At 39.4% G+C, this 19,824-nt stretch overlaps 1 protein-coding gene across 1 annotated transcript; it reads left to right on the forward strand.

Annotated features, from left to right (window-relative positions):
- The first annotated feature begins 1,030 nt into the window (after nt 1-1,030).
- LOC149534709 (uncharacterized) lies at nt 1,031-1,510 on the forward strand. The gene has a single exon (XM_089806065.1). It carries the CDS (start codon nt 1,031-1,033, stop codon nt 1,508-1,510), a length of 480 nt encoding a protein of 159 aa, XP_089662191.1.
- Nucleotides 1,511-19,824: the final 18,314 nt, after the last annotated feature.

Below are 19,824 nucleotides of genomic sequence, written 5' to 3' on the forward strand. Positions count from 1 at the left end.
GATTTTGATCTTGAATATTATTTCCACTAGTAATATTTGTGGTCGTATCCAAATGCTCATTGAATTTCATGATCTTATATAGAGTAGGAAATATGAATCAAGGATATAAAGCCTAATTTATTCACATAACCTACCTAAATGTGTAAGTGAGTGATATGGAAAGGGGTAGAGAAGGAAGAGAAACCTTTCAATCCCAATTATAGAGGGCTAGGTCTAGAGAGATTAATACATCTAATCAGATGAATAAGGACCACTAATTCTAATTAGATCTAGAAGAATAAAAGGAAGATGTCTAAATATTTAAAGACCTTAATATGTGTGTATAGGTGAGATATGGATATGCTAAATTGATAAATAAAAGGAAAATAACTCACATTTGAAGTCCATTTTGTACTTGCTATAGTGATCAAAATGAGAGGAAATCTTCAGATCTAGGCTTGAAATTGCATGATGGACAAAACCTAGAAATATTTTGATGATTTTTTAGGGGTGAATTGGTGCATCAGAGGTGTAGTGTGACTCTGATTGACTTCATTTGATGTTCATTACGTTTTTGTAGTTTCAAAGAAAGCCAAAAAGGGTACTCCAATATTTAACCTATTCATTGATCTAATATTTACAGCCTACAATAAAAAGGAATTTTTCTATTGATGGGTGGTTTTACTGAGTCAAAACCTAGTTTAAGAATTAATATTAAATTAAAATAATAGAAATAACATGAATGTAAAGTAAATATATGAATTCATTTTACAAAGTCAGATTTCTTGAATCAAATGCAATATGGTTGACTTCACCAATGGATTTGGAGCAAAAAGATGAAGATGAAAGGATGTAGAAGATGCATCACAAGACCTTAAATTAATTAAAGGAGATCTTAAAGATAAAATCCTTCAATTTCTTTAATTCTTGAATCCTTGAATTGCAATAGAGGGATGCTGGAAACTTGAAACTTGAAACTATCTAGGATTCGGTGAAAGGTTCTTGTGTGATAGCCATCCCAGATGAGATTGTGGACCACAATATTCAGACTATGGCTTCTACTTTGGTTGGGAAATTTTTGGGGCCTAGACCGAGCATTGACGAAGTTAGGCAGCTCATAAAACAAAAATGGGCTCTCAAGGACCAGGTCTCGATCATGGCTATGGCGAAAGGCTTTATGTCTTTCGATTTCACTTGCTCGGAAGACCTTGCTAGCATTCTGAGTGAAGGGCAATGGGCCATGGGTCATTCTTCCCTTGTGCTCCAGAAGTGGTCATCTGGCATGAGCTTGAAATATTGTTTTTTCGCCCAAGCTCCTGTGTGGGTAAGACTACCAGAACTGCCACTTGAATATTGGAATGAGGACGTCTTTGGGGGAATAGCTAGGACCTTTGGGGAACTCCTCTCAATGGATTTGATTACTACTTCCAAGCATCACCTCAATTTTGCACGCATTTGCATTGGGGTGAGAGAAGGAACTGACATGCCTGAGTTCATTGAACTTCATTCCAAACTTGGAGTGCACAACTAGAAAATCATCTACGAAACGATCCCCTTTGCGTGCTTCCTCTACCTGAAGGCTGGTCATAAGGCCCACCAGTGCCCCAATGAGGCAAAGAAGAAGATCATGAAACCAATCATCCCTGATCATACCATGAAGCTTGCTACACGCCCTTCTAGAAAGGGAAAGATGAAGCTACTCTGGAGGTGCAAACTTTCTATGGCACAGGGGAGAAAGGCTATTAGCCTAAAAGAAATAGTAGCGAAGGATACTATTAAGAAGGATCTCCCCAAGGAGAAGGCTAATTCCCCCCCCTCCCCCCCCCTTGAACAAGGCCCTATTTTGGAAAAGACATTCTCAGACCCGTTGGAGGACCCAAAGGTGTAGGTAAGCTCCCCCTCCATAGCCATGGGTCCCGTTGTGGAGCAAGATCTCCCTCTAGAAACTATAGTGCAATCTTCTCTCGTAGTGGAGGAAGTACCTCTTTTGGGAGCTACAATGCTGAATCACCTGGAATGGGAATCCCCAGCCTGGGAAAAGGGTAGCCAAGCTAAATGTCTTCCCCTTGAGGACATTGTGGCTTCTCCGGGGGTCATCACTAGCAAGGGGGGAGATTCTTCTACCCCTATAGGAATTGAGGCCAAGCTTCATCTTCTCATTAAGAACATTGATCCAACACAGCTTGCCCTATGGGAAGATAGGTTAGATAACATTGCAACAGATAGCCTTGATGATTGGTGCATGGTCAAGAAGAAAAAGAAGAACCAGAAGAAAAATTTTCCCCCCTATTTCCTACTTCAACCAGAAGTAGGGTTAAAGCTAATATTGGGTCACCCCCCAAGGGAGCAAGAAGAAAGAACTTAAATCAGATTCTACAAGAAGAAACAAGAAGGAACCTGGCAGATGGAAGCCAGAGGTCCATCAAGGATTTCTCAGGAAGTAAGAAATGAGAGTTATCTCATGGAACATAAGGGGCCTTAATGGGGCTCACAAATAGGAACTCATTAGAAATATGATTAGAGACCAAAGACTTGACTTTCTGATGTTATAGGAAACTAAGATGAAAAGGGACCTGGTAAGAAGGATATCTTTCAATAAAACTTTTGGCTACGAAGCTTCTAATTTGGATGGAGCTTCAGGTGGTGTCCTAACCTTGTATAACACCAAATCTTTCAAGTTAACTACTCTTTTTAGCTCTACTAATGCTCTTCTTTGTAAGGTTTTTCACTTCCAAAGCAATGAATCTTGGTTAATCCTTAACCTGTATGCCCCCAATACCAAGAAAGAAAGGAATTTCTTCTGGACCAAGCTCCTTGGAATCTTATCTAATTGTAACTTGAATAAAGGGATTATAATGGGGGACTTCAACTCACCTCTATCTGATGCAGACAAAAGGGGGGGTCATGCGCTAGATCAGGATAGTAAACATGACCTTGCTTCGTTCATTCAGCATCTCGCCTTCCTGGATTTGGACCTTTAAGGTGGCAGCTTCTCTTGGTCTAACAAAAGAATTGGGGGTGATTGTATTCAGGTTCGCCTTGATAGAGCCCTCATCTCCCCCGAATGGCTCCTCTCCCACTCTTGTAGATTATCCCTCCTCGCCAGGGTGGGCTTTGATCATTCCCCAATTTCTCTTTCTACCTCCCCCCTTTCCAGCAACAAGACCTTCCCTTTCTGCTTTGAGAAAATGTGGCTCTCACACCCTATGTTGGAAGGTAATATTTCCCATTGGTGGAGCATTGAGGTTGAAGGCACTGCAATGTACAGAGTTGCCCAGAAGCTGAAAAATGTGAAAAGAAACATGAAATCATGGAATAGAACTGACTTTGGCCACATCTTCCAGGAGAAAGATGAGATAAGTGAGCAGCTCTCTTCTATTCAGGATGAAATCCAGCTTTCAGTATACAATGCTCATAATAGCTAGCAAGAAAAGGCCATCCTTTCGGATCTGCACAACATCATATCTAAGGAAGAGCTTTTCTGGAAACAGAGATCAAGAGTCAGTTGGTTGAAGGAAGGAGACTGCAACACTAGATTTTTTCACCTGACCACCCTTAAGCATTGGGCTAATAATAGAATAACCAAAATTGTTAAGGGCCAGGTTCAGGTCACCAAAGAGGATGAAATTGAGAAGGAAGTTGTCTGCTACTTCTCATCTCTCCTCTCAGTTGATCCTTCCCTCTCTGGGTCTAAACAAGAGGAAATCCTGGCGACCATTCCCCCCATTCTTCAAGTTCACCACAACTCCATGCTAAAGGCAATCCCCTCCTTGGAGGAAATCCATCAGGCCCTCTTCTCTCTCCCGGGGGTTAAAGCTCCTGGCCTGGATGGTTTCCCAACTTTTTTCTTTCAGATCTTTTGGAATGTAGTGAAAAAGGATGTGGTTAAAGCGGTTCAGGAGTTCTTTGGAGCCAGGAATTTTCTTAAAGAACTTAATGCTACCTTTCTAGTCCTCATCCCTAAAATGTTGGGTGCTAATTCTCTGGATAAATTCAGGCCCATTAGCCTCTTCAATTCCTTCTACAAGATCATTGCCAAGGTTCTCACTTCTAGGCTCCTCAGAGTTCTCCCTTTGATTATATCTCCTCAGCAAATCGGCTTTGTCCCAAGTAGGCAGATCCTTGACTCAATTTTTTTGGCTCATGAGGTTATCCACTCTCTTGAGGCAGACAAAAAGGAAGGCTTCCTTCTTAAGCTAGACCTATCAAAATCTTACGAAAGGGTTGACTAGAAGTTCCTCTTTGCTGTTCTTCGTGCCTTTGGCCTCGATGATTAGGTTTGCAAGCTCATCTCCCAGCTTGTGTCTTCACCCTCTTTGTCGGTTGTGGTCAATGGCCATCCCTCTCCTTTTTTCTCCCCCTCTAGGGGTCTAAGGCAAGGAGACCCCATATCTTCGGTCCTATTTGTTATCATGGTGGAATGCCTTGGTAGACTCATCCAGAAGAAGATCAGGGACAGGTGTTTAGTGGGTTTGAGGCCTTCTTCGGGTCCATCCACTTTAACTCATCAGCAATTTGTGGATGACACAATTTTGGGGGGTGAAGCTTCAGTTCAGGAGGCCAGGACCTTCAAAATCATTCCTAATTCCTACACCAGGGGTACAGGACAAGCTATTAACTTAGACAAGAGCTCTTTCTTCTTCCTCAACACTCCATTGGAGAGGTAGAGGAAAATTGCTCAAATTTTGGGTTGTGGCATTGGGTCCCTGCCGGCGACTTATCTTGGGCTTCCTCTAGGCTCGAAACCCCTGGACTCCTTTTGGACAAGCATTATCGACAACTTCATCAAGAAACTTGCTAGTTGAAAAGGGGCCACCCTTAGTCAGGCAGGTAAATGCACCCTAGTTAACTTGATTCTCTAGAACCTCCCCACCTATGCCCTCAGTCTCTTTGGGATTTGGGTTAAGTTTGAAAAAAAAATGGAGAGGATTCAGAAGGACTTTCTCTGGACTGGAACTGATGACCACAAGAGATACCACCTGGTAGCCTAGGACTAGGTTTGCTTGCCCAAAAGCTAGGGAGGTCTTGGAATTAGGAAAATTTCTCACCTCAATCAATCCCTCTTAGCTAAACTCCCTTGGTGCATCTTTCAAGGCACAAGGGTTTGGAGGGACATCTTGGCTGAGAAGTACCTGGGAGGCCTGTCTCTCTCCTTCATTTTCCAGGGGGCCGAGCTGCCATTGGGTTCTAACATTTAGAATGGTATCTTGAAGGCCCTTCCCCTTGCTAAATCCAGGGCCAAATGGAAAGCTGGAATGGGAGACAAAATCCTTTTTTGGTAGGACAACTAGCTTTTTTAGGAACCTCTCAACAACCATCCTTTATTCGGTAGGTGGGCTGATCAGGAAATAGGCAGATATGGTATGTTGGTTAGGAACTACAGAAATGGGAATAAATGGCATAATTTGGCGGAGCTTTCGCAGGATCTTGAGCCTTTGATGGCCTTGTTGAACGCTATCAACATCAACTAGATAGGCGACGCCTTAGTCTGGGGAGACTCTTCTGGAGGCCATTATACTGTAGCCTCAAGCTATCTTTCCCTTATGGGCACAGGGGAGAAACCCATTTGGGCCAAGGTCTAGACCCCTGGACTAATGCCCAAAATCAACATTTTCTTTTGGCTCCTCTTCCAAGACAAAATCCTTACCTTGGATAATTTAGCCAAGAGAGGCCAAATTATTCCCAGCAGATGCTGCCTCTGTAAGCATGACCTAGAAACAGTTAATCACATTTTCATTCACTGCCCCTTTTCCTCTAGAGTGTGGAGTCTTCTGACTTCCAATATGAACTTCTACTGGTGCCTGCTAGCTAGTATCCAGGAATTCTTCATATAGTGGAGTAGCAACCAAAAAGGCTTGAACTCCCAAATTTTGAGTTCTGAGATTATCCCACACTTTTGCTAGGGAATCTAGAAGGAGCGCAACAACAGGATATTCAGAGACAGAGAAGCTCCTAAGGGTATTATAGCAGAAGAAATTGATGGCCTCATGAAAGAGAACTATTCCACAACTAGAGATGGAAACATAAAGGATGGAGGGAAAATTAAGACCAGGAAAGAAGACAGGATCAAAAGAAGACAACAGGCTACTTGGTCCTTCCCCCCTGAAAACTAGCATAAAGCCAATTTCGATGGGGCAGCTAAGGGGAACCCTGGTCTTGTTGGATGTGGTAGAATCATAAGAAATAGCTTGGGAGGGGGCATTTCTGCTATCTCCTCCCCTATTGGTCACCAAAAAAACCATTTGGTTGAAGCCAGTGTGGCTAGACTCACTGTTAAGCTGGCCCTAGACTCAGGGATCGAACAACTGTGGCTTGAAGGAGACTCCCTAAATATAATAAATTTTATTTTAGGAGTAACCAAACCATCATGGACCATTGAAAGCATTATTGAGGACCTAAAAATGGACTTGAGCAAATTTAAAAATTACCATGTCTGCCATGTCTACCGTGAAGCTAACGTGGTTGCTGATTAGTTCGCAAATGCAACGGTCACATTCAATTTGGTGATGACGTGGGGAAACAATAATCATTTTCCGGTGGCGGCTATGGAGCTCATCCAAAAGGAGAAAATTCAAGGTACCAACTCAAAATCTTTTTTATGATGATGAGACATGCTAAATCATGTTTTAAAACTGGAATCATTTGGAGTTATTGGAAACCCCCACTGTTTCATAATAACGTGTATGGATTACACGAGCAGAAGAAAGCCAGAGTTAAACCCAATAACACATGCATTAAAACTCTCGTCCTTAGTAATTTTTCCATCTTTGAGCTCTACAATTATGTTAAGGGTTTAGGGTTAGAGAGGCATAATATCACAATGGTGGGAGAAAGGATTAGAAGAGAGCCATGGGGAGAAACAGAGAGTTGGAAAGAAAAAGGGAAGGTTTGGAAAAAACTCCAGAAGGGCGGCATAACCAGCTTCATGGAGAGGCTCCATGGTTTTGACGCAGGAGTTACCAAGATTATGGTTGAAACCTGGCACAACGGAAAGGTCAAAATTGATGGTGTCTCCCACCAAATCACAGAGGATCTCATTGCGGAGGTGATAGGCTTCTCCCAGGAAGGCATGAGCTTCTTTAGGGATAAGAAGATGTCCACAAATGTTGTCAATGCTTTCGTTAAGAACGACAAGGAGAAAAGTAAACTGGTAAAGATCAACACCTACTATGACATTGAGTCCATCAAGAAGATCCGGAGGCATGTTTTGAGGATCATCATAGAGTATGTCACTTTGGAGCCCAGGTTTGATAGAGTCAGGACCCATCATTTTGTTCTGCTTAATCATTTTAGACATAAAGTAAAAATCTTCTTTCCTTTCTATATTTATAATTCTATGACTAAGCATATAGAGAGTTACAAGAAATGTCCTGTCAAGAATCCCACCCTTTACGAAGGTCTTCTGTTCCTCATTTTTGAGTTTCTAAAAACACAGACAAGAGTCAAGTCCATTAGGGTTTTGGGTGGCTTTTCGGAGGACACCGTCAACTCAGACTTAGGGGAAGTGCGCGTTGTGAAATCTGTCAAGTCTGAAACCCTAAAAGCCAATCCCTCTCCTCGCTTCCCTAGCAGGAAGAGCCCTAGGTGCCCTCCTCCTAAGCCCCCTTCCCCTCATCCTAAGGAGTTTAGTGATGAGTCAGATGCGGAGTCGAAGGAGGCGGATTTGGTGATAGAGAAGGAAAGTGAGTTGGAAGATGACAAGGAGAAAGATAATGACAAGAAGGAGGTTACCCCCTTGTTAACCCAGGATAACCCCAAGAAAAGAAAATTGGACTAGACCCCAACCCATGATCATCTCAGTGACCATGTCGATTTGCCCCCCAACCCTATTGTGCCCACCTCCCCCCTGGAGATCCCCATTTCGCCCCTAGAAGAGATGATAGAAATCATGGTTGAAAAGGGGGGGGGAGGCCATTAGGAAAAATAAGAGAAGAGCCTAGAGCAATTTCAATATGGATAGGGTCAGTATGGGCATTGTCAGAGAACTTGCTAAAATCCAGATGTTGGGGGATCTCGACAGTAGCACCCACTATGATGAGCTCCTTGACCCAACTCTTCTAGTTCTCTCTGACAATGTTCGTGAAATGGGTTTCAACTTTCTCAACAATGCAAAGAATAGCCGATTGACAATTTTTGCTCCATTAAGTGGCTTTTTTAGGAAATTAAGACTCTGAAGGACAGGTCCAACCAGACCAACAACAGGGGGGATGTCAAGGATCATGAGGCCAAAGGTAGTAAAGACCAGGTGGGCAGCCAGAAAAAAGACAGAAGCCAGGACCCCAAAGACAATTAGGAGTACAGAATCACCCTGCTCGAGAAGAAGGTCCAAAGGCTGGATTTCGTCCACCAGATTGTGACTAAATAGATTTTGGATACCCTCCATACCTTGAATGAAAACATTGTTAATCTAGGGGACTATCTGACCAATGCCGATCTTGTGGGGAACATGGAGTAGAGTACAGAGCACGAAACCAACCGGGAAGATCCTCAGAAAGAGACTAGAATCCAGGAAAGTCAGGGGGACCAGATGCATTTCCTCCCCATGACCCAGGAGGAAGAGGCCAACTAGAAGGAAAGTGATGCTGCAGAAACCCTACAAGCAATAAAAAAGAAGGGACACTAGTCTACCTGCCAGGCTTTGTTCCTGGCCTTTTCTTCTCAGGCTTCGAGCCTTTTTGTTTTTGGCCTTTTGAGGCAGCTTTTTTTCTATCTTTTCTACTTTATGTTGTTTTGTGCTGTAAAACTTTGGGTTTCAGGATCCCTGTACAACCTGTTTTCCTAATCAAAAACTTGAAACTTGAATGCTTGAAAGCTAGAACTTGTGGATTCTTGAACACTTGTGAATGTGATGTGTTTTTATGATATGGAGAAAATGGAGGGGTTTATATAGAGATAAAAATTAACTAACTCTAGTGGGCTGATTGTCTCAGAACTTAACACCCAATTATCCAAAACATGGGACCCAGAGAAAAGTGTTGATCTTAGATTGGTTTTGACAATGGAGTGTCAACACACTTAAGATATTTATCAAGTTCATGCTAAGCTAGTAATACATGCCAAGTATAATATGTATGGATGCTGAGTTGCAATGAGTGTCGAGTCACTCAAGTGCCGAGCAGATAGACCATGCCAAGTGATTCAAGTGCCAAGTAAGTAGTTGATGCCAAACAATTTAGGTGCTGAGCTAGAAATAGAACTACAGTATGTGCCGAGCATTAGTATTATCAAGTGTCAAGTAACACAGATTACAAGAAACTATGTAAACCATTTTTTTGCCAATTTATGTTTAAATCTTGAAGCTTTAAAGATAAGGATGAATCTATTTGGGTACCCTATGAAATCAACATGCAACCAATCAAAAAATTGGAAAGGTTAAATGGAAAAAAGGATGAATCTCAACCATAGATTCATAACCAACCCTAAGCCAAAAAATTCATTGTAAGGAAGACAAAGCCCCATAATCAAGAGATGAATGCGAGTGAAAGTTAGAAGGAAGAAAAGGGATAAAATGATCAGTGATCATTCAAGGTGACTTAGTAGAGCAAAAGAATTACAAAATCAGTTTACAAAATAGAGGATCAAAGACACATCATTTGCAAATTATATTAGAAAGGATCAAGAAGGACAGAATGGTGATCTGAAACCAACAAATTAAAGTTGTAAGTTATCAAATCAAACATTCTATTGTTACTTTCTAACAACTATATCAGTAGAGTGAAATCCTTTGGACTAAGTTTGACTTAACAGTCATTGCAAAATCCTTTACCAGGGTGTATTCCAAGTGAATGTTCTAAAGTCCTTTAATCAGACACACTTGTGCCACCATTATCATATCTAAGACATTTTAGTTTCTTACCAGTCTCATTTTCAACCAAGCATTTCCATTTCTTAAAAGTTTGAAATACATTAGATTTCTGTCTAAGGAAATAAACCCATACCTTTCTAGTTGTGTCATCAATAAATGTAACATAATAATGAAAGCCACCAAGGGAAGATGCCTGAGTTGGGTCACATACATCTGTATGCACAAGCTCTAATTTCTCCTTTTTGTTTTCCTTCCCAGTCTTCACAAAACTCACTCTCTTTTGTTTTCCATACACAGAACTTTCACAAAAATCCATATTAACACATTTTAGACTTGGTAGAATGAAGAACTTTCATACCTTTCTCACTCATGTGCCCAAGTCTGTTATGCCACAACGCTATATTAGAATTTACAATAGCTATTTGTTCTCCCTGCTCAACTACAATAACTATTCCTGAACATTCATTTTTCTCTAAAACAATTAAAGTAGAAGGAACAATATGACCTGTACAAAGATACAAGGTGTGTACTTTCACACCTTTTTCTACTACAAGGGAATCTTTTGAAACCTTCCAATTCTTATCATTAAAAGTAACTACACAACCCTCATCACCAAGTTGCCTTGTTAAAATTAAATTTCTACTCAACCTTGGAACATGTCTTACCTCATGTAGTAGCCAACGATTCCCATTTTGTAACTTAATCTTAATTTTTCCCTTTTCAACAATCTGATAGGGTTCATTATCCCCCAAATAAACAAGTTCAAAATCCCCTTGGACATAATCAATGAAATAACCTCTATGAGGTATAGCATGAAATGAAGCACTAGAATCTAAAACCCATGAATCATCAACACTTTCTAAAGACAAAAGAAAAGCATCCTCTTCGGATTTGTTACTTACCACATTTGCCTCCTTGTCTCCATCTAGTTTATCATCTTCATTTTTCTTTCAATTTCGACAATCTTTCTTTTTATGCCCTAGTTTCCCATAGTACCAACAATCATTCGGTCCTCTCGATTGAAACCTCCTCCCCTTTGACTTTCCTCTTGCTTTTCCATGATTTTCAGAATTACTTCCTCTCTCAATTTTTTTGCCCTTACTTTGTGCATTCAAAGAACTTCTTGATGTAAATCCACTCGAGGTTTTCCTACGAGTTTGCTCACTCAAAACAATACTGATTGCATCATCACATTTTAGGGTACTAGACCCAAGAAAATAATTACTCATAGCCATTACCAAGCCATTCCAACTTTCAGGCAAAGAACACAAAATCAAGAGAGCCCTACTTTCTTCATCAAAATTGATACCCTTAGAAGATAACTGACTAGCAATAGTATTAAACTCATTTAAATGATCTACAATAGATCCACCTTCTGCCATTTTCATATTAAATAAATGCTTCATGAGAAATACTTTTTTTAAACTGAAATGCTTTTCATATAGTTTTGCTAGGGTTTGCATCAATTCTTCTGTCATCTTCACTTTTGTAATATTAAATTCCACTGATGGTTCCAAGCATAATCAAATGCTTCCAAGTGTCTTTCTGTCTAAAAGATCCCATTCATCATTTGATATAGATACCTAATTCTTGGCTTTGCCTTCCAACGACTTCCATAAATCCTTCTGATAAAGATAGTCTTCCATTTGCATCTTCCATAATTGGAACTTGTGCCCATTAAACCTATCAACCCTCAGCTTACCCTCATCTACCATCGCTCCAACTCAACCATGAGACTCCCACTCAACTATGAGACTTTCTTATGAGGATAACTAAAAAAAAACTAGCTTCTAATACCACTTGTTAGGATTAAACCATAGACAGAAATAATAATGTCATGAAAATATAACCAATATAAAAAAATAATAGATCACACAAAAAAGAACACAAGACACCAAGATTTAATGTGGTTCACTCAATCCTTGGGCTATGTCCACCAAATAGCATGTCCGATATTATTACGATCCAGTAATTACAACTTGATTATAATCGATAATCCTTTATAGCTCAATACTACCACAAGAACTAATTTTCACATCACAACTATAAAACAATCCCTAAACCTAAGCCCTTTTATAAAGTATTTTTTACTGCTTTATGTTTACAATTAATAATTACATGCCAGCCCAAAATCTTGATAAAATATGACCCAATTTCTTTTAATTTATGCAGTGTGTTTAGTACTTTCTTGATTAGTCACCACAAACTAATAGATACATCTGCAAAGGTTGACACAACTGTCAAAGTTGACATGGTTGAACAACAAAGTCAAACTACTCAAGAAGAGAAGTCTACAAAAGCACAAGTAAGACAAACAAATGTATCTATCAAATAACAACATTTGATCAAGGGAGATCAGAAGTGAAGGACATACCAAAGGAGAAGGAGCAAGAAGCCATAGAAACATTGGTAAATTTACCAACATCTGGCACTCCAACAAAAGTCCTTCAGAGGTTGAGCATTGATGCAATACCACTATAGATTTCAGCACCAGACTCCAGCTCATCCAAAGTTGCTAAGATATTTCACTACGGAGATGCAATTCTAGACAAGGAAATAGTGATACCTAAATATGATTATGCAACCATGGCACTAGAACAAATAGGCATAATGCAAGCAACCTTGGAAAGAAAGAAAAACCAAGAAATACTAAGAAAAGAGTACAAATAGAGAAAAAGCTTTACAAGATATTAAAGACATCTTTTTAGATGCTTTTAGCTTGCAAACACCTAATGAATCAAAGCCAACATTAGAACAATTATAAGATATTGTGGAATAGGTGAATAATGAAGACCAAGAAACCAATGTCAAACTTATGGAATGGTTTGAAAGAAAATTTCAAGGGAAAGTCAATGAGAAGATATTTGGTGATATAACACTCTCACAAGTTGAATTGACTAATAAAATTGAGAAAGTGAAGAAAGTACTTGAGAAAATATTCTCATTGTACACAAAATTGTGTGGTTCCACACTCTTTACAACAGAAACAAGCTATAGGATTCTGAGTCTAGAGAGAAACTTAAAAGTATCAAGTACACAATTACCTAAGAATCCAACTCAAAGTGAGAATCATATCCATTCATTGCTTCATACACAAAGTCAACTAGCTATGTTAACAATAGAAGAGGCTAATATAAGAGCCAAGTTGACTAGCATTCAAGCCTCCCTTACCCCTCATATGGAGATACTCCACAAGGAACAAGGATATGCAGAGACCTTGATGAAGAAAGATCCAAATCTTTCAACATCAGATGGACTAGTTCACCTTGTAGTAGAGATATCCATCCAAATAAAATCATTAGATGTTGCATTAGATAATTGGGATGCTACTTTGAAGATTATAATAGAAGTCCACAAGAAGTTTTTGGATAGATACACAATTAGTTTATAGACCTTTTGACATTAGTGTCAAAAAGGGGGAGATAAACAAATATACAAGGGGAGATGGGGAGATATTAAGATAAAGGGGAGAATAAAGATAGAAAAAGAGGGGGAGATAAACCAAAGGGGGAGCAAACAACAAAAGAACAAAAATAGAGCACAGAGCCTGGTAGATAAAGAGTATTAGTATTTTTGAAGAAAAAGAATATCAAAAAAAGAAAAAATCATGAAGAACATATTTTTGATACAGAATATGCACATCAAATCAGGGGGAGTTACAAAATTTTAAAGGTATATAGTCTACTACAAAATTTTGAAAATTTTGAAGCTTTGTATATATGTCAAGTTGTGGATGTATTATACTCAAGGAGATTATATTTTTTATGTACAATTAAGTGTTTTTGACACTCATGTCAAAGGGGGAGATTGTTGATCTCAGATTGGTTTTGATAATTGAGTGTCAACACACTTAAGATATTTACTAAGTTCATGCCAAGCTAGTAATAGATGCCAAGTATAATATGTATAGATTCCAAGTTGCAATGAGTGCTGAGTCACTTAAGTGTTGAGTAGATAAACCATGCCGAGTGATTCAAGTGCCAAGTAAGTAGTTGATGTTGAGCAATTTAGGTGTTGAGCTAGAAATAAAACTACAATATGTGCCGAGCATCAGTATTATCAAGTGCTGAGTAACACAGATTAGATCTAGTTGTTTGTGATGGCACAAACAACTATGTAAACCATTTTTTTGCCAATTTATGGATAAATATCAAAGCTTTAAAGATAAGGATGAATCTATTTGGGTTTCCTATGAAATCAACATGCAACCAATCAGAAAATTGAAAAGGTTAAATGGAAAAAAGGATGAATCTTAGCCATAGATTCATACCTAACCCTAAGTCACCTAAGTCTTTATAAGGAAGATGAAGCCCCATAATCAAGGGATGAATGAAAGTGAAAATTAGAAGAATGAAAAGGGGTAAATTGATCAGTGATCATTCAAGGTGACTTAGCAAATTGAAAGAATTGAAAAATTAGTTTACAGAACAGAGGATCAAAGACACAACATGGAAAATCAATTCAAAAAGTATTAAGAAGGATAGAATGGTGATCTAAAACAAACAAGTTAAAGTTATAAGTCATCAAATCAAACATTCTGCTGTTACTTTATAACAACTATATCAGTAGAGTGGAATCCTCTGGAGTAAGGTTGATTTAATAGTCATTTCAAAATCCTTTAATAAGGTGACATTCCAAGTGAATGTTCTAAATTTATTTAATTAGACACACTTCTAACAGGGTGTTTTTGGGTAACCATATCAAGTGTCAAATGTGCACATGCTTATTCGGTGCATTTGCTTTATATTTCATTTCAGTTTATTATATGCGTCTAATGAATGGTAAAAGGGTTTTAAGTGGTAAAGTTTGAACTTTGATTCACCCCCCAGAAGTATGTGTTTCCCATTTGTAATTCCAACAAAAAGTTCAAAAAATAGGGTCTCATTATGATGGGGACACAACCCAAGAACAGAATGGACACAACAGAAAAGGGAAATTGTATTAACTGAAAAATAAGCTAGTACATTTAGTACAGAGAAACTAAACTTCAAAACATGCCCTAAGGGCTTACAATAGCATAAATGTGGAGATAATTTCTCCTTTCAGTACCTCCTCTCAAACTCCACTCCGAACTACCTTTACAATGCCTGAAATCTCCTTAAATAGACCCCGGAGGGTGAAGGACTAGGAGTACATTCTAGAAAGTGCTAGTAGGCATCCACTGACCAAATAGAAGGTTCCAAAATTTGTGTTAGAAGTCAACGCAAATCTAGAAGAATCCAGAAATGGTAACCGAACTTCTGGGAGGCATAACTTTTGAACCGTAGCTCCAATTGACGAACCATTTACATTTTTGAAAATCTCTTGAAGCGCTCTATAGCCCTATGGAACAAATTTTCTTGTCCCCCATTTTTCAGCCCTTTTTGAAGTCATTTAATGCCCCTATCCTGACTTTGAAGCATTCTTAGGAGGTCTCCACAACTCGAAAAACTGCAATAACTTTCAAACCGTGGGGCCTTTTCACCTGATTCTTTTTTTGGAATGCTCTAAATTACAATTACATTCATCTAGCCAATTTACACCTCCTAGTTCACCAAAATGATGGCTCAATTACATACTCCTTTTTTTTGGGATTTACACGAACACTGATAGTGGAACTGTGAGAGTTGAAACCTTTATTTGACCCAAATGGGTATCCAAAAATGAAAACACATGAAACAAAAACTAAGTCTAAGTATATTTTTTTTGGGTGACACAGGATTGCCCTTATACCTCTAGATGCTCCTGCATCAGACACCCAGGGTAGATTGAAAAGTGACCCTTTCACTTTATGAATGGTAGAGGAAATCTCAAATGGGAAACCTCAGCTACTGAAATCCAAGTTGAGTCCTTGATCGACCATCCTTTCCACTTCACCAAATACTCTTCATACTGCCTATTTCTGGTACTCCTACCCACACGATGATCTAGAATGTCTTCTATCTCCTCCTTCTTAGAAGTAGGGATTGGACATGGCTCTAACACTGGCTCATCATCTACACCATCATCATGATACTCTGTTAAGTCTGCAATGTTGAAAATAGGAGAAATGTGAATACCATCTGGCAGCTCCACCTCATATGCATTTCCTGAGTCATGTTTCTTCAGAATTTTGCAGGGGCAAAATTTCTTCATTTTTAGCTTGTTGTAAGTACCGGCTGGAAATATTTCTTTTCAAAAGTACACCATGACTAAATCTCCTACTTGGAATTCCTTATGTCTTCTCTTTTGATCAGCCCTAGCTTTATACTCTTGATTCATCTTGGTAATGTGTGCTTGAACCTCCTCATGTAGACGCTTGATATGTTCAACAAATTCCTCAACTTTAGCACTTGTCCTCTCTCCTTGTTCTATCTTCCTCAGCTCTGGTGCAGTCCTTGGGCTACTCCCATATACAATTTGGAATGGTGATTTTCCAGTTTTCCTATTTACAGAGTTATTATAAGAAAACTCTACCTGTGGTAGAATCAAATCCCATCCCTTGGGCTTATCCCCAACTAAACATCTCAGCAAATTGCCTAGACTTTTGTTTACCACTTTTGTTTGGCCATCATTCTGCGGGTGATGCGTGGAACTGAATTTTAGGTCTATTCTCAACTTCTTCCACAATGTCCTCCAGAAATACCCCAGAAATTTAGTATCTCTATCAGAAACTATACTCCTTGGAATGCACAATTGACTACCCTTGAACAACATGCCATCCTGAATCAAATAGTCTAACCACTTGGTTCTATATATAGCAATAGGCTCTTTACAAGATTTCCATGCTTCAGCAAAATCAAGATCCTCAGGGTAAAAATTTTTGAGTTCATCAAACCCAACTACTTCAACCTGCATTACTGTAAGCAACAACTGTCTCCTACTTAGTGCATCTACAACCCTGTTAGATTTTCAACTTCTATGCTTCAACACAAATGTATAACTCTGCAAGAATTCTACCCACTTCATATGCCTCTGATTCAATTTACCTTGGCTCTTTAGGTACTATAATGCTTGATGATTAGTATACAAAACAAATTCCTTTGGCAATAAATAATGCCTCCATTTCTTTAAGGCCTAAACTATTGCATAGAACTCTTGATCATAAACATAATACTTTTTCTTTGCATCATTCAATTTTTCACTAAAATATGCAATAGGCTTACCTTCTTGGCTTAATACAGCCCCAATAGCGTTGCCACTGGCATCACGATCCACCTGGAAAACCTTTCTAAAATTTGGAAGTGCCAACACAGGCTATTCTGTCACCTTCTTCTTCAGCAATTCAAAACTTCTCGTAGCTGCTGTAGTCCATTTGAACTCTTTTCTATCCCCTCTTATTGTATCAGTTAGGGGTGCACATATGCCACTGAAATTCTTAATAAACTTCCTATAAAAACTAACCAGACCATGAAATGATCTTACCTCAGTAGCAAACCTTGGAGTAGGCCATTCCAAGATGGCTTTTACCTTCTCTAGATCCATTTTGAGACCTTCAGGTGATATAACAAACCCCAAATAGACTAACTCCCTTTTTGCAAAGATACACTTCTTCAGATTAATTAACAGTTTATCTTCCCTTAGCCTTTCAAGGACACTACGAATATGCAGTAAATGTTCTTCCAAAGTCTTGCTGAAAATGAAAATATCATCCAAATAAACAATAACAAATTTTCCCAAGAACTTCTTAAGTACCTCATTCATGAGCCGCATGAAGGTGCTTGGGGCATTCATCAATCCAAAGGGCATGACTAACCACTCATAAAGACCCTCCTTGGTCTTGAAGGCTATTTTCCACTCATCTCCTTCTTGAATCCATATCTTGTGATAACCACTCTTGAGATCTATCTTTGTGAAGTACTGAGCTCCACTCAAGCAGTCCATAAGATCATCCATCCTTGGCAAAGGAAACTGGTACTTGATGGTTATCCTATTTATAGCTCAAGAATTTGTACACATCCTCCAGTCTCCATCCTTCTTTGGTGCGAGTACTGTAGGTACTGCACATGGAATCAGGCTCTCTCAAATCAAGCCCTTCCTCAACAGCTCCTGAACCTGTCTATTTAGCTCCTTTGTTTCAGTAGGAGTCATCATGTGAGCAACCTTGTTAGGTAAACTAGCTCCTGGAATTAGATCTATCTGATGACTGATTTGCCTTACTGGTGGCAATCCATCTAGAACATTATCAGAGATAATATCTCCAAATTCCCCTAGTAAATCTAAAACTTCAAGTGGTATTTCACTACTACCTTCTTTATCTTTCCTAGGAATCAAAGCATAGCACATATGCTGATGTTTCATGCCGTCTAAAAACTTCCTTCCATCAACAAGACAAATCCTAGCACTACTACATACCTTTTTACCTTCCTTTTTCATGGGCTTCAATTTGTGGCAAACTCCATCCTTTGTCAGAGAGTATGTGTTTGCATGACCATCATGTATTGCATGCCTATCAAACTGCCACAGTCTACTCAACAATAGATGGAAAACATCCATTGGAATAACATCATAGAGAACTTCATCATGGTAACTCCCAATTTTGAATTTCACTAAACATTGTTCACTTACCAGGACCTTATGATCATCTTTTACCCAAGCAATCCGATAGGGCTGGGGATGTTTCTCCCTCTTAAGCTTTAGCTTAGAGACCATCTCTTCTGATACCAAGTTATTAGTGCTACCACCATCAATGATCACGTCACAACATTTATCCTCACACTTGCATCTGGTATGGAACAAACTCCTCTGTTGTCCTGGTTCAATCTCACCACTTAGTAGGACTCTTTCATTTACCAAGGTCTCTCCTCTTTCTACATCCTCTAAATATGATGATTGTGCATCCTCATCCACATGAGCAACCCTAGCTTGGCCCTCAGCTCTCCTATCTGTCCTTCCATTTCATTGAGGGCATTCAAAGACATGATGACCTTCTTCATTACAATGGAAACATGTACCACAGAAGCCTCCTCTTCCTTGTCCATGTCCTCTACCTCTTCCTCTTTAATTTCCAAAGTCTTGATCATGGACGCAGTTGAAACCCTCATTCCTCTAGTTCCTGCTAGTACCCACATCTTCATTTTTCTTTTGGGTTTCACTGCAGCCTCTAGATGATCTACCGCTTCCCCTTCCTCTTTGACCACACCCTCTTTGTCTTCCTTCAAACCTTTTATTTAGCTTCTCTTCAACTCGTAGGGAAAACTGGCATGTCTCTTCAACACTGGTCATTCTTACCAGACTTAATTCCTCCTAGATGCTAGGTTGCAACCCACTGATATAACAAGAACCCTTCTCCTTATTTGCTTCTGCATGCCCTGCTCTGATCAAGAGTCGGTAAAATTCCTTTGTATATTCTTGGACTGATCTTCCTGCTTGTTTTAACCCATGCATCTTCTTAAACAAATCAAGCTCATAGTCCACAAGAATGAACTGCTTCTTCAATTTGTCCACCATGCGATCCCCTCTTTTGATCTTCTCCTTTCCTCTTCTGTTTCTTTCTAATTGGACTTCTTGCCACCAGATTTTGGCATGGCCTTTCAGTTTGGCCTTTGCAAACTTAACCCTATTTGGGTCCCTGATATCGTCATACTCAAAGTATTCTTCTAGTTCATTGATCCAATCGATCAAATCATCTGGTTTCAGACTTCCTGAAAATACACCCACTTCAATTGTAGGTCTTTGCCCAAACTTAGTAATGGCCCTAAAAAGCCTTTCCTCTGCATGATTCAGAACTTCCCTGTCAAATTCCCCTTCTAGTCCAATTTCATCTTCTTCAATTTCATCTTCACTGTCATCACCTGCGACAACATTTGCTCCTCTACGGAGCTCCTCTTGCAATGCCTATACCTGCCTTTGGAGGGCTCTAACCTCCTCAAGATTAATAGCTCTGGCCCTTTCACCACACTCTCTTCATGGAGGCATCTTCTAACTCAAACCCACAACCACACAGTCCTGGTGCAAACTGCCTCACAGTCGGCGCTCTGTCTACACAGTCAGGAAAATTAGCTTTGATACCACTTGATGGGGACACAACCCAAGAACAAAATGGATACAACAAAAAAGGGCAATTCTATTAACTAAAAAAT

Source organism: Cupressus sempervirens, chromosome 10 (assembly GCF_028749045.1).
Source record: "Cupressus sempervirens isolate cs-2001-9-10 chromosome 10, ASM2874904v1, whole genome shotgun sequence".
Lineage (NCBI taxonomy): Eukaryota > Viridiplantae > Streptophyta > Pinopsida > Cupressales > Cupressaceae > Cupressus > Cupressus sempervirens.